The 16,024-nt window shown below is 47.7% G+C and overlaps 1 protein-coding gene across 9 annotated transcripts in view; it reads right to left on the reverse strand.

The window, feature by feature from the left end:
• Positions 1–16,024, reverse strand: part of DLG1 (discs large MAGUK scaffold protein 1) — a 140,335-nt gene that overhangs the window by 114,861 nt on the left and 9,450 nt on the right. For all 9 annotated transcript variants that reach the window (XM_054983023.1, XM_054983022.1, XM_054983021.1 and 6 more), the window contains exon 4: positions 10,221–10,385. In XM_054983023.1, coding sequence (XP_054838998.1) covers positions 10,221–10,385 — 165 coding nt within the window. The remainder of the gene's footprint in view (positions 1–10,220; positions 10,386–16,024) is intronic.

A 16,024-nucleotide genomic window follows, 5' to 3' on the forward strand; every position in this document is an offset into this window, starting at 1 on the left:
TATTGACAGCAGCCTGGGGGCTCCGCACAGCCAAGAAGAGGAAAGTCAAGGAGGAGGGGAAAGAGTCGATCTCCCTTCTGAGCCTCCTTTCAGATCTACAGTACAAACCCGAAGGCGTCAACGAAGAAGATGCTCTGGTCCACTTGAGCTCAAGAATCGTTTTGAAGCGCTAGAGGTGGTGACGGAGATGAGAGTGGAAGGAGAACCGCAAAGATCTGGAAGAGGGTGTGCAGAGGACATGGGGCCTCATGGAAGTGGGAAAAAAAGGAAGGTGGTAGTCGTCGGGGACTCCTTGCTCAGGGGTATGGAACGCCATGTCTCTGGGCCAGATCCCCTATTCCGAGAGATGTGTTGCTTGCCGGGAGCTAGAATTCAGGATATTACCGACTGGCTGCCGAAACTCATCAAGCCTGCTAAGTACCCGTTTGTGCTGATTCATGTGGGAACGAACGACACGGCTGCGAATACTGTTGCAAGAATTAAAGAGGATTATGAAGCTCTTGGAAGGCAGTTGAAGACATTGGGAGCTCAGGTGGTATTCTCTTCTATCCTTCCAGTCACAGGAAGAGGAACACGCAGGGAGCGGACCATACTTGAAGTGAATCGTTGGCTGAGTTGGTGGTGCCGGCAGGAGCGCTTTGGGTTCTGAAACCATGGGATAGATTTTCTTAGAGAAGGCCTTCTAGCACATGATGGGCTTCACCTCTCAAGGGCAGGGAAGAAAACGTTTGGAACGAACCTGGAGAACTTCATCAGGAGAGCTTTAAACTGATGCCACAAGGGGAAGGGGACGATCGACATGGGGATTTCAATGACGAAGTGAAAACAGTGGGGACCCACCTGGGTAGGAAAGGTCAAACAAAGGTACAAGGCTACAAGTGTCTATATACCAATGCCCAAAGTATGGGCAATAAGAAATAAGAGCTTGAGCTTCTATTGCAAACAGAGGGCTATGATATAGTAGGAATTACTGAGACTTGGTGGGATGATTCCCATGACTGGAATGTGCTAGTGGATGGGTATGAGTTGTTCAAGAAAAACCGGAAGGGTAGAAGAGGAGGTGGAGTGGCGTTGTATGTGAGGAGAGGGCTTGATTGTCAAGGAGTTATGGAGAATGGGGCGGACAGCCTGGTGGAAAGCATATGGGTAGAAATAAGGGGAGGAAGGACAAAGGGCATTATTGTTGGAGTCTGCTACAGACCACCTGACCAGCGAGAAGAAACGGATGCTGCCCTCTTTGAACAGATTGGCAGAGTATCCAGACATCAGAACCTTGTAATTATGGGTGACTTCAACTTCCACAATGTGTGCTGGGAGACAGGCTCAGCAAAGCGTCATGAATCACGCAATTTCCTGACCTGCCTGGCCAATAACTTCCTTTTTCAAAGGGTGGAGGAAGCTACAAGGGGCTCGGCCATACTAGACTTGATATTAACCAACAGGGAAGAATTGGTAGATGAGATGAAGGTGGTGGGGACCTTAGGGGGAAGTGACCATGTCCTCCTTGAATTCCAGTTGCTGTGGGGAGCCAAGGAAGTTTGTAGCCAGACTCGTAAGTTAGATTTTCGTACGGCCAACTTCGATGAACTCAGAGGTTTGATGAGAGTCATTCCGTGGGGGAGTGTGCTGGAAGGAAAAGGAGCGAGTGAAGGGTGGGCCCTTCTCAAACACGAGCTTTTGCAAGCTCAAGCCCTCACTATCCCAGCAAGATGGAAACATGGTAAGGGCTCCAAGAAACCGATGTGGATGTACAGAGAGCTCCAGAATAAGCTAAGAGAGAAAAGGGAAATGTTTAGGAAATGGAGAGAAGGACAGACCTCTAAAGAGGAGTATATGAGGGTTACTAGGTACTGCAAATCAGCCATCAGAGAGGCCAAAGCTCAGTACGAGATGGGTCTGGCCAGAAGGGCTCGCTACAATAAGAAAAACTTCTACAGATATGTGAGAAGTAAACGCAAGGTAAAAGAGGCAATTGGACTGCTGTTGGGAGTAGATGGAGAAACTCTGATGCAGGACAGAGAAAAAGCAGACAGGCTTAATGACTTTTTTGCCTCTGTTTTCTCCCTGAAGAACTCAGGCACATCTAGAGATAGAAAATGTGGCAGGACACCTGAGTGGCTAATTGACATTGACAGAGAGGTTGTGGAGAGGCATCTGGCTGCATTGGATGAATACAAATCCCCTGGGCCGGATGGGGTGCACCCAAGAGTACTGAAAGAACTTTCTAGAGAACTTGCAGAACCCCTGTCCATCATCTTCAAGGCCTCCTGGAGGACTGGAGATGTGCCACAAGATAGGAGAAGAGCAAATGTTATCCCAATCTTTAAGAAAGGGAAGAAGGATGACCTGGGAAGCTACAGGCCGGTCAGTCTGACTTCTGTTGCTGGGAAGATATTAGAACAGATTTTAAAGGGATCAATCTGTAAGCATCTGAAGGACCACTCAGTGATCTGGGGAAGTCAGCATGCTTTTGTTCCTAACAGATCTTGCCAGACCAACCTAGTTTCCTTCTTTGATTGAGTGACCAGCTTACTGGATCGGGAGAACTCTGTTGACGTGATTTATCTGGATTTCAGTAAAGCTTTTGATAAGGTCCCCCATGACATTCTGATGGGCAAACTGGAAGACTGTGGACTGGACTATAGGACAGTTCGGTGGATAGGGAACTGGTTAGAGGACCGCACTCAAAGAGTGGTGGTCAACGGCATTTCATCAGATTGGAGGGAGGTGTCAAGTGGGGTGCCGAAGGGATCGGTTTGGGGCCCGGTACTTTTCAATATTTTTATCAATGATCTGGATGAAGGAGTGGAAGGGCTGCTCATTAAATTTGCTGATAATACCAAATTGGGAGGAGTAGCAAACACCCACGAAGATAGAATTAAAATTCAACAAGACCTGAATACTCTGGAGAAGTGAGCAGCTGTGAATAGGATGCAATTCAACAAAGACAAGTGCACAGTATTACATCTGGGCCACAAAAATGGGAAGCACAAATACTGGAGGGGGGATACACTTCTGGGCAGTAGTATATGAGAAAGGGATCTTGGGGTAAGAGTGGATTGTAAACTAAATATGAGCAGTCAGTGTGATGCGGTGACAAAAAAGGCGAATTCAATCTTGGGTTGTATTAAAGGGGCCATAGCGTCGAAATCGCAGGAGGTCATAGCCCCTCTCTATATTGCCTTGGTCAGGCCACACCTGGAGTATTGTGTGCAGTTCTGGAGGCCTCGCTTCAAAAAGGATGTGGACAAAATCGAGAGGGTGAAGAGCAACGAGGATGATCAGGGGTCTGGAGACTAAGCCCTACGATGAAAGGCTAAAGGCCTTGGGAATGTTTAGTTTGGAGAAGAGGAGGTTGAGGAGGGACATGATTGCTCTCTTTAAATATTTGAAAGGCTGTCATTTGGAGGAGGGCAAGGAGCTGTTCCAGTTGGCAGCAGCGGGTAGGACACGAAGCAATGGGCTTAAATTACATGCACAAAGGTACCGGCTGGATATTAGGAAAAACTTTTGAACTACTCTGACCGTGAAAAAGTGGAATCAGCTGCCTAGGGAGGTGGTGAGCTCCCCTTCACTGGCAGTTTTCAAGAACAGGCTGGATGAATACTTGTCAGAGATGCTTTAGGCTCATCCTGCACTGGGCAGTTGTTGGACTAGATGGTCTGTATGGCCCCTTCCAACTCTATGATTCTATGATCCAAACTGAAGCAAGGTACACTGATGCAAGCTGAACAGAACCAGTGTCACTCAAACATGCCAGGCAGAACCCAAGGGCAATGCAAGCCCAACAGAACCAAAGAATCTCAACAGAACCGAGCCGGATCAGGCAGCTGTAGGCTGGGAGTATGGGGGGTGGTGGAAAGGGTGGTGGAGCACTCCTGAGCTCTGCAGCTGACCCGATCTGGCCCCAATCCTGGCAGCTGTGGGCCTGGGAGCATGGAGGGGGGGGTGGAAAGGACGGGAGCCAGGGGAGTGAAAAGGATGCTGGAGCGCTCCTGTAGGCCAGATCAGCTGCAGGCCTGGCCTCCTGCGGTGCGCAGGTGGCCAGGTAAGCGGGGGTGGAGGGTGGGAGTGGGGGACTGGCAACCCTACCTGAGGCGGCATAGAGGTCCAGAGCAGCCCTCCCATGGCCCTGCAGCAGCTGCTCCGCCGCGCTGGTCCCACCACCAGTAGCGGCCTTCTGGGTCCTCCGAGGCAAGCTGTATTGCTGAGGATTCACCTTTTATCCCTGCGGAGAGGCGTGCAAGTACACCTGCGCAGGGATAAAAGGTGAATCGTCGCCAATACGGCTCACGTTTTATATAGTAGATATCTGAAAATGCCGGATATACTCAAACAATTCTAAATATGCATTTTTCAGGTACATATTCTGTATTACTGAGCTAAATTGCACAACCTTAAATGTAACACACAAACTAAATGTGTATTCCAGCGTTTGACCGAGAGCTCAGATCCTGCATGAAACGTACTGCTTTTATAAGTAGGATCGTTTCAATGCCCTGCCCTCATCATATTTCCAGCTTAAGAAAAAATTATAAAAACTTGTGTTAATGAGCAAAGAAATGCCAAGCTGATGGGAAAGCATGGCGTCTCCTCGCCAATGCATCACTACCCAGTAACTCTCAGTTATTTTTGGCATACGGCATCTGGTGCTTTACGCGGCAACTCGAAATTCTCTGAGTTGCTGTTTTCTAGCTTGTATATGGAAGAAACGTTTCAGCACATTTTTGATTATTACAGAAACACCAAGAGCAGAACTCCTGCACCATCAATGAAGGATGCCCGAGAATGATCTCTAGTTAGTCTTGGAGGTGGGGAAAGACCTTATAGCCCAACTGAATTCAGAGAAGGACTCTCTTCCAAATGATACTCCCCCTTAGTTAATTAAATGCAAGTGGTGCCCCCCCTTCTCTTTATTTACATGTATCTGTAACTCTAGTAAAATGCCTAAAATTTGGGCTAAAGTAATAAAAAGGCCACTAAGAAGATCCTGCAAACTATCACACAATTAGCCTGTTTCCTGCAGCTGGGAAGCTGTGTGGCAGTTACCTTTGAAAGAAGTTTAAAGTTTGGCTGCATGACACCAAAGTTCTGTGCAAAGAGCAAAACTGTTTTCAGCCCAGCCACTGTGCCTTAAATATTAGCACATCCAGTAGGGAAATACAGGCATTTAGCAGGAGAACAACCGTCTGTAGCCTTTACTGATCTTATGTCAGCATTTGACTCAATTTTCAGGGGACTTCTCTGGATGAAGCTTGTAAAATCCAGACTGTAAAAGGAGCCTGTACCACCGAATAAGGTCTTTCCTCAAACACCACAGCTCAAGTCTGCTGCTCAGACAAAGAGCATCTCACTCAGCCCCAGCTGCTCGAGGTGTGGCAAGGCTTGTGTACTTGGTCCTTCTCAGTTTAATCTCTTGAGACAATCTGATCCCACTCTTTTAAAAAGTTCATCCCCCCATCTTCCCAAAGTAGCCAACACTAAAATTAGCATTTTAGCGCATGCTGATGATGCAATTATTCTTTCTCAAACCAGTCTGGATCTCTCATATGCATGTAAGGAAGTCTCAAAATACTACAGAAATGCCTTGCACATTAATTACGGCAAAGCTAGTGTTATGGTCTTTCTAAACAGCCCCGTGATGACCATCTGCTAGAACAAGTACAGGCTTGTAAGTATTTAGGCACTGTATTTCATTCTTCCGGCAAACGGACTGCACAGCTCCAGCATACATAAGCAAATCCCCAACACTGTGGGAGTGAAGCAATTACTCAATTCTCTTAGGTCAAAAGTGGACATTTGGTTCCTGCTGTAGTTCACACATACAGGTCAAAGGGGTGCCTCAACTTCTTTATGGGGTACTTCTATGGTTTGGTGGTGGGAAGTTCATTAACAGCTGTTGCAAAAATCACAGCCATAAACCCCTGGCTACTTGCCACAGAGGTCCATCCGCGGATTCTCTATCCTGGCTTTAGTTTTATAGTCTGGAGAAGGCCTGTGCTATGGAAGCAAGGTCCCTTATTGACCAGAAGAGGGCACGACTGGCCCACCAAGCAAAGCTGGGAAAAGCACCTCTGACCACAGCAGGCACAATTAGCCGTGCTGTGGGCCTGCTCCGTCAGGAGAGTGCAACTCACTCCAAAGTATTTATTCCTTTTACACCCACCAATGGGGACCTAAACAGATCACCTCATTCTCCCCTCCTCTCTTCCTGGGAGGGCGCTTAGGCTGAGAGTGCGTGGCTGGCCCAAGGCCCCCCTTGGCGGAATGGGGATACGCACCTCGGTCTCCCGGCCTAAAACTACCGCATCACACCGGCTCTCACGGCTACCTGAAAATGCATTTAAAAACAACCCATCGTTAATGAACCTCAGCGTGATCTCATAAATTGATGGCCATTATGGAGACCTCGGCACTATCCTCAAGAAAAGCACCTTGCAAGGTCTATTTTAATTTCTTCTCTGCTTACAGCACAAGCAAGAGGAACAGAATGACCTCTTCTGGAGGAAATGTTCCTTTATGTTCCTGGTGCATCCTGGGTCAGGGCAAAGCAAAGCCGCCCGCCTTTCTGGCTCAGTGGTAGGACCCACGTCTTGCATTCAGTATATTACTGGTTCCTCCTCCGGCATCTCCAGCTCTCGAAAGCTTCCTTTCCTATGTTCTTTGCTTCTACAGAGCAGAATGCTGCCTCCTGCTGGACCTACAGAACCAGGGTAGCCTCAAACCCTTGTAGTGCTACGGGGTGAACAATCTGAAGCTGCTTCCGCTTGAGCCATTCCGGCTAAGGCACGCTCCATGCATCTATACCATGTGAAGCAGGAACGTCCACAGCTAGAAGCAGGGCCGTCAGGGCAAGGACGTCACACTCATCTGGCCCAAAGGGCTTCCGGTGGCTGAAGGGCTCTTCCGGGTTTCGCTATGTCATAATTCTTCTGTTTCCTGCAGGTTTTCTACTCATATCTATTTCAGGGGTTTGCCATTCTGTAATTTGTTTGCCACATCAAGCTTTGGAGAGGCAAGATACTAATGTTTTAACAATGTTTTAAATCATCAATAAAAAATAACCAGAGAGAAGCCATCAACCCTCTGCCCGGATGTTTATTCTGCAAGCTCATGGCAGAGATTCCTAAACTTCAGCCTCACACTGTGCGGTGGCATTCTGGTATATTTACAGAGCTTCGAAGACTGCTGGTCAAGTCCCCAGCTGAGCAAGAGAAATATAGGAACCTTTTAAGAACTGCATTAATGCTCCTAAGTATTTAGATCACCCAACATCTATCTCACACGCGCACACATGCACAAACAATGGAGGGGTAGAAACGCACACAGCACCGGCTGCAATACTGCTGGGCAGTCAGCAGGGGGCAGCACAAGCTCATTCAATCAAGCTACTGAGTTTGACATAAATCATTCAGCACTGTGGAGGCAAGGGGGACGCAAACGCACTTGCGAGACCACCAGGAAAGGTGTGTGTGTGTGGGGGGGGGGGCTGCACAGTTGTGCTGAGCTTTGGAGGTAGTCCTGAACCAGCAAGACTCTCACGCTGCCCCACAAGGGGGCAGAGGAGGGAGCTCACCTTGGACGCCACACGCCAGCCAGTCAGCCAGCCAGCCCCAGACTCTGGGCCCGGGCAAAGACTCTGAAGGGAACAGGATCTAACTGCAACCCCCTCCTACTCACAGGCACCCTTGGACATCCCTGCCAACATTACAAGACTGTACAGGGGCACACCCTAAAGCCACAGCTCCAAATGTCCGGAAAAAAAGAAAAGCCCCACGTATTTCTCCACCAGTAAACTTAGGACATCCTTTTCAAAATTAAATATTTCTTTCCATAGTTTAAACACTTTTCTTTCTGTCCTGTTTAGAGATATAAAATTGCCCAAAATTTTAAAGACACATAAAAATGGCCCTTGTCAATAATTATCAGTAATACTAATCTGTATATATTTACAATTATGGAAATGAGCTTTCTTATACTGCCTTTATGTTGATCTCTTGCTCTAAACTCTGATGTGATCTGATTATAATTATACAAGATTGGTGACTAGGGGTGTGCGATCCAGATCTAGGGGGGAAACGCAGAGTTTAAGCTGATCCAGCTAAATCTGGCATTCCCAGTTCCCACTGAAGAACCCCAGAGCCGATCCAGGCACCCAGACTTCGCTGGGATGGATTACTCAGCGGCAGCAGGGAGCCACAGGCAGCCAGCGAGAGGGCTGTGGCGTGAACGGAGCCAAGCAGAGCTCCACCCTGGGGCAGAGAGGTGCAAGGCTGGCAGGACGGAGGAGGCAGCAGCAGCAGGCAGAGTGGATTCTCGTCCCATTCGGCCGCTCCCCGGCAGCCGTTGTCAGCTAACTTTAAACTCCACAGCTTGACTTAGCTTCACTCCCCCCCCCGCCTTGTTTCAGTAAATCCCTCCCTAGGGATTCTCAGGTTTGAAAATAAAACTGCAAGGGATTAATGTCAAACCAGAGAATCCTAAGCAAGGGGGGGGGAGGCACAGAGTTTAAAAGCCTTGGAAATGTCTCCTTCCTAGGAAACAATGGAGAGTGGCGGGGGGCAGCTTGTTCAGGGGTCCACAGAACTGGACCCCAGGGCCCGATCCTCCTGAAATTGGGGGAGACCTTTAGGGGACAGTCAGAAGGAGGCTGCCTGCAAATTTGGTGGAGATTGCTTTAAAAATGTCCCAACACCTCCAGACATTCACCCTCATATGGAATGGTTGGTTAAATCTGGGATTCTCTAACCCAAACCAAAGTATCTGACCCAAATTTCAGGAATCCTGGATTTTTAAAAAAAATAAAAATAAAAACCCAGATCCTCCAGATTTTTTTCTTTTGCTGACCCCTGATCTAGAACCATTTTAATCGGGGTTCAAGCGAGGAGCAGGAGCCTGTGGCAGAGGAGCACGTCCTTGTTGACCCCCCTGGACCTCTCAGGGGCTTTCGATGCCATTAACCAGGACATCCTTTGGGAGAGGCTTGGGGGGGCGGGGATCAGAGGGCACCATGTTTCAGTTGCTCTCCCATTACAAGAGCTGCCGATTCCAGCAGTTTGTCAGATGTTTCAATATTTCCTCTGCTTTTTTTATTATGATGCTTGAAATCATGTATTTTTTCAACCCCTGGGGCCACCTTCTAATAAAGGAACTGTTGAAGAATTGCTTCTCAACCTCATACAATTTATACCTTGGGATCATATTCAGATGGGTGTTATACACCATTATTCCAGCCATTGTCCTCACTGTTTCATCACCCAAACCACTCAGTGGACCAAGGCATCAAACAGGCTCTAATTACTGAGAGAGTAAATTCAGGAAAGACGGTGTGAACTGCCTGCATCATTCCTCTATTCCCAGTTCACTGGTCACGGCAATCAGCCATTCACCCCAAATCCGTGAAGAAATCTTCAGGGCCCTTTCAGGGCAGACCCTCTTAACAGGTTCCCCATCTCAGCAGAGAATACAGAATGCTACAATCCAAAATCTCACTGGCAAAGGTCTGACCATGGCAATAGAACCACAGAAAGTACTTCCCACTTTCAGATCATCACCTACCAATCCAGAACAGACAACCAGACTGGGGGAGTATCCTGATACATGTGACAGAGGATACCTAATTTGAGAGACACCCTAGATATCAACATCTGCAGCAACCGATTAACTCTTGTTACACAGAGATGTTCTTATCTTAGGGTTTCCGAGACCACCTCTGTGTAACAAGAGTTAAATAAAAGAAGCCGCGTCCTCCAGTTTGCAAGATCTGAGCAAGTCTGTAAATGATAAAGACTTTTGGAGGTCTTTCATTTACAAGAGTTGCCATAGGATGGAAAAAGAGTCGACGGCACATAACACACACACACAGAGAAAGAGAAGCGGTAAAAACTATTTATGAAAAACTCGCTTTGCTGGATCCCATCTAAACACCCTGCGGGAATGCTCAGCTTCCCCAACTCCCCCCCTTCCAAAGCACTCTGAACTGCTCCATGAAATGCTCTTCCTGCAGGACAGGAGACCCCCCCCACCCCCGGGGAGCAATGAGAGGGGGGAAATGGAGGGCAGCTGCAGGAGAGAATCGCTACTTGCCTTGTGCATGCCGATCGTTCCCACGGGATCCAACCCACTCTGACCCCCAGATCAGAAGGAAAGAAACACTTGGCAATCATTTGAACAGTATTTTCATTTCCAAAACGGCACTGCAATAACAAAAGTTTTCCTACCTTGACCGGTGAAATACGAGAGTGAGAAACAAATCCGTGTACATTCTCAACTTGTGAAAGGTTCTTCTGAGACACATGAACAAGCTCTGGAACGGTCACCTCATTGGAAGCCTGGAGACAACTGTGCTCCAGGGGTGGAGGGTCGTCATCCCGAGAGGGAGATTCCTGCAAAAATCCAGACAGAAAGCTCACAGAACAGACCTCCCCAATCAAGCATGTTTGCTCAGGGAAACGCAGAGAAGCACCTCCCTAGCCCAAGAACAAATACAGAAGCAACGACAGTCCAATCGCAGCCCCACCACAGAGCACGTCTGCTTCGGCTATGCCACCACAAAAGTGGAAGGTTGGGTCCAGATGGCTGCCCTCTGGGGCTCAGGGAGGGGAACCTTTCCACTGAGGGTGGAGGATGGAGTAACAGCTCTGGTGGAATGAGCTCCAAGTGTCTCCAGAAGAGGCTTGTGGTTCACTTTATACCCCAGCGGGGACCCAACACAGTTTACAATAGTCTCCCTCCTCTCTCAGAAGGAAAAGCATTGAGAGACAGGTTATGCCAGGGGTCCTCAACCTGGTGCCCATCCACACCACAGCACTCACCAACATCTTTCCTGGCACCTACCAAGCAGGCCAGGCCACGTGGGGCTTTTCCCCAGCAGGGCTTAGAATTTGCTCTTTGAGATGGGACTGGCTGTGCAAATCTCTTAAAACGTTGCATTGGCAGCTGCTGACACCACAGCACAAGGGTCTTCAGTACGACTGAGGGTAAGCCACGGCAGCCATTTTGTGGCTGGCTCCACCTCCAGCCATCTTATGGCCGCACCCACCGCCCTACGTCAGAATTGCAAAGGTACAAACAGGTCCAAAAAGGCAGGGGAACCCTGGATTGTTTTAAGGAGAGTCACTCTTCTGCTAACAACCCTGTGAGGTAGACTAGGCTGAGAACAAGTGACTGAACCAAGGTCAGCCAGCCATCAAAGCTTGCATGACAAGAGTGGGGATCTGAACCTGGATTTACCAGATGCTAGTCTGACATGGTGTGCCCTGAACTAGGTCACCATAACAGAGCATGATGGTATCTGCAACCTAGTGACTGAATTGCTCTGAAGACACTCTGGTCTTTCCTTGGACCTGAACAGCAAATGAACAGGTCCAAGTTAGTCCTGACGGAAAGCAGTTCTGTCCCAACGTAATGACAGTTCTCTCTAAGCACTCGCAAAATGCAAGTCCTTCTCTGCTACCAAGCCTGGATTCAGGAAGCCGGTGGGAGGGATCAGGTCTGGCCTCAAACGAAACTGAGAGCACTTTCCACGGAAATGCAGCATGTGGATGCAGTACCCGCCTTCCCCCTGGGAATACGGAGGTGAGGAAGAGGGTCTGAGTGGAGGCACAGAGACCACTGGCATTCCCTCCTGCAGTGCACACACGGCCGCTAGAAGTGCCACCTTGCAGGGAAGACGTCTCAAGTGGCTCACAGAGCAAAAGAACTGGATGAGGACAAGTTGAAGACTCCACTCAGCGGTCAGTGGAGTCTTCTAGTGAGACCCCTGAAGAACCACGTCGCTCTACGTTGGGTAAAAAGAGCAGCTCTGTATGCGAAACTCTGAGGCTGAGATGGTCGCTAGATCATTTTAAGAGATAAGTATAATAGTTTTGGAATACACAGGTGGAGCCAGGTGTTCAGCAGGCGGAGAAACTAGCCCCTGGGCAAGGGGAGAGCTTGGGGAATCCAGCCTGCAGGGGGGTGAAGGCGCAGGAGTGCAGTGGCGTCACGGCTAGCTTTAGCATAAACACACGATGGGGAATGTGAAGAATCGGCTAAGCCGAAGACCCATCTTTTCTATCCTACGGCCGTATGTTAAAAGATTTTAGAGATTTATCTATAGACAGACAGCAAATGTCATTAAGCATAAAAAGATGTCACCGTAATAAGAATTTAGGGATTTCCGATGAAGGAATGATCAAGAAGAGTATTCTTTACATGAAATATGTATGGCACCTGTGTGTTTACAGAAATTCCAATGCGTTTCATAGTAGATTAAGTCTGACCTGGTTTTAAATCATTTATATTTACTTATGTTTGAGAAATATTAAGAGATTTAATTCTTATAGCATGCATGATTCATCACTAGTTGGATCAAGTTTAATCTGCATATATATTTTAATATCTTGCCTACATAAAACGATTAGTGTTTGTTTCAATGAAGAATAAAGATTTAAATTCTAGAAAGAAGCTTCTGTGTACACTGATGGGAGTTAAACAAGAAGAACCCACATAAATATTTTCTAGTGAGAAACGGGTTCTCTAAAGAGAGGCTTGTTATCAGACCTTATTTGAAGTTTTTTTATGATGCCCAGTTACGGCAATAAATTTTGCAGGCTGGACAGTTCAAATCTTTAATTAGGTACAGAGATATTATTCTGTTACAGAGGGACAGCACCCAAGAAATCAGAAGGAGACCGAGACTTGGACTGACAGCCAGCCCTGAAGGAACCAGAAAAGTTGTTTAAGTATAAGGAGGGGCAGCTGGGGCCAAGATCAAGATCATCCAAAAAATGGTATTCTTCATTACTATGTAAAGATGTGAAAATTGGACAATGAATAAAACTGACAGGAAGAAAATTGATTTATTTGAAGTGTGATGCTGGAGGATACTTTTATGAATACCATGGACCACCACAAAAACTAAACCAAGTAAGTGGGTTCTAGACCAAATCAAGCCTGAATTCTTACCAGAAGCTAAAATGACTCAACTGAGGCTGACATACTCTGGTCACGTCATGAGAAGACCGGACTCACTGGAATAGACGATAATGCCAGGAAAAGTGGAAGGCGGCAGGAAGAGAGGAAGAGACAACATGGGACGGATTGACCCAATAAAGGAAGCCACAGCCTCCAGTTTACAAGACCTGAGCAAGACTGTTGAGGATGGAGCACTTTGGATTCGGTTTCGTTTTCTCAGCCATGCCGGACGCTCCTCTCGGCTGGTCCGGGAGGAAACGACCGGGCACCCTGACCGGGCGGCTGACCCGCAAGGATTAGCCCCCAGGACTCCCAGGGAGGGAGCCAGGGTCCGGGACGCGGCGGGAAGAACTCCCCGAAATCAATGCGGGGGGGGAATTGCCCGTTTGTCCCTATGGAGGCCGGCAGATGTGCGCGGCGCCTCGAGTGCCGCCGGGCAACGAGAAACGGCAAGTAAAAGAAACAGGCGGAAGCCTGTAAACAAGCGAATCCCTTCTGTTCTACAAGCGTTTGTGAAGGAGAGGTTGATCTGAAGAAGACTCGCTCTTCCCCTTCGTTGAGTTCCAGAATTTTGTTGGCGCCCCCCCCCAAAATGGCAGCAAAGAGGCAAAGTCCCGCTCTCGGTAAGTCAATCTCGGCTACCTTGCAGAAGGGGGAGTCGCTCGAAGAGTTGGTACGCAGGGCGGTGGTGGAAGCTATAAAACCCTTTGTTGACAAGCTGAACGAAACTGATCAAAGGGTGGGCTTAATTGAAAGCGAGGTGAAAACCATTAAGGCAGCAGCGGGGGGGGGCAGAAAAGTCTGCTCTGGAAAGTGCGTCACTTGTGAAGGCTACAAAAAAGGACCTGAAGTTGGTGGAGAACCAGCTGATCGGGCTACAGGTGGAACGAACGCAGACAATTTTGCGTCTGCAAAACGTGAAAGAGGAGGAAAATGAGGATCTGTGGGATTTGGTCTCGGAACTACTGGCGACACCCGCGAGGACGACTAAAGAAGAGGTTAAAAGCGCCATTTTGGAGGTCCGTCGGGCTTCTTCAAAATATGCAACAAAGCGACAGTTGCCTCGTGAGATCATTATTGACTTTTCATCTAAAAAGATTCGGGACACCATCCTATATAACTCATACAATGCGGATTTGGACTTTATGGGTTTGAAAGTCAAGATTTTGAAGGACGTTCCATTTCTAGTCCGGAAACGGCGTTTTAAATATAAAAAGTTTGTAGCACTTCTGAGGGACCATGGAATAAAGTACAAATGGTTATTCCCGGAAGGAATATGGTTCAGATATAAAGATCAGGCCTATAAGATATTATCAGAAGATCAACTAAAGGATTTTGAGAATAAAAACCCAGAACTCTGCTGCACCAAGAACGAAGAAAAGGAGGAGCCGGAGGGGGGGGGGGAGGAGGAGAGCATCGCAACAGCAGTTGCACAGAGAGAATTGCGTCCGGGACCTAGAAGGGGGAGGAAAGTTTAACCAGAATTTGAAATGTTTATTCTCTGTATGATTAACCACTCCATCATTATTTTATGGAGCTATTTTTGTATTATGACAGTATGAAGGGAAACATTGAAGTGTAGTGTTTAGTGTTTGTAGTTCATTCCCCCCCTTTTCTTTTTCCACCCCCCCCTTTGTCCCTTCCCTCTCCCCTTTCCTTGTGATAGTTTTGTGTAGTGTTTTGTAGCTATGAAAAATAAAAAATTTATTAAAAAAAGAGGATGGAGCACTTTGGAGGTCAATTCGTCAGGCGGCCACGAGTCATAAGCGACTTGACAGCGCACACAGTCTTCACAGTCGCCACTTTTCTGGAAATCCAGAAGCAAGCCATGGTAGAGAGGGAACTGCTGGTGCAGGATTATCATCATTGGAAGTTCGGCAGAGCAAGCATATTCCACGCACTGGCTCCCCAGCGCACGGGCGAGGCACTGCTCTCTTTGTGACACTGTTCTTCAGTGGTCCTGGTGCCTGCTCTGCACCTTCTTCAGCTTATAAACAGGTTGGAGTATGTTAGAAGAGTGACCCGGACAAAGGAAGTCCTCCTGGGCCCCATTGGCACACCGTGTGCCCCAAGATAAAAAATTCTAGGGGCTCTTGCGAGTCTGCTAGGCCAAGCTGATCTCCCCGGGAGGTTTCATGGGCAGGGGTCATTCAGCATTCTGGGAACCTGCCTGTAACGCACACAGCAAGACACGGAGGGAGCTGACAGCAGGGCGGGCTGCAACCTGCCGCAACACTTACTTGCCAGCCCCACTACCTGCCTCTGGAGGGAAGCAGAGGTCATTTTCTGCCTCTGAAACAAGCAGTGGAGAATCTGATGGACGTAAACTGAAGCGAGAACGGAGAGTCTCAACTGACCCCAAGCCCAAAATGTGCACTGTCTTTGGAAAGGGGAGGACGGCACAGGAGAAGGGAGCAGGGATTCTCCTCGCAGGCAGGACAGAGAAGGGAGCACACGTGCGAGTGAAACGTCCACAGGGAGAGGGAACAAGGGGGTCCCAGGCTATTCATATTCCCCTCTCCAATGTTGCCACATGCTCCCTTTAATATACAGATTTAAGTTGTTAATTGATTTGTTGATAACACTGATTACCTATAATGCTTATGAAATTTATATTGCCCCCAGTATCAATATGACTTTTTAAAAAAATTATTGATTTTATGGTTTTTTGACTTTTAATGTATTTTTTTAATGTTGTTAGCCACCCTGAGCCCATCTGTGGGGAGGGCGGGGTATAAATCAAATCAATAAATAATCGTCTGCCTTTCTCACTGAGACTCAAGGCAGATTACAGTGTAAACCCACATGATCCACATTTGGGACATTCAATAAACAATACAATAGGGGTGCATGGCAGATATTTGAAAAGAAGCATACAATTCACAGTTTAATATGGATTGAGAGAAACTGAAGCAATATTTGGAGAAAAAATGGGATGTCGAAGGGAAACTGTGGCAGTTCGAAAATTACTGAGACTTTATAAAAGAAGAGAGAAGTGGCTTTACCGGGAAAGGGGGATTTAAATATTAAATTCTAAGCTATTATCAGGGTTAAGATGAAAATTCTG

This window comes from Eublepharis macularius, chromosome 6 (genome assembly GCF_028583425.1).
Source record: "Eublepharis macularius isolate TG4126 chromosome 6, MPM_Emac_v1.0, whole genome shotgun sequence".
Lineage (NCBI taxonomy): Eukaryota > Metazoa > Chordata > Lepidosauria > Squamata > Eublepharidae > Eublepharis > Eublepharis macularius.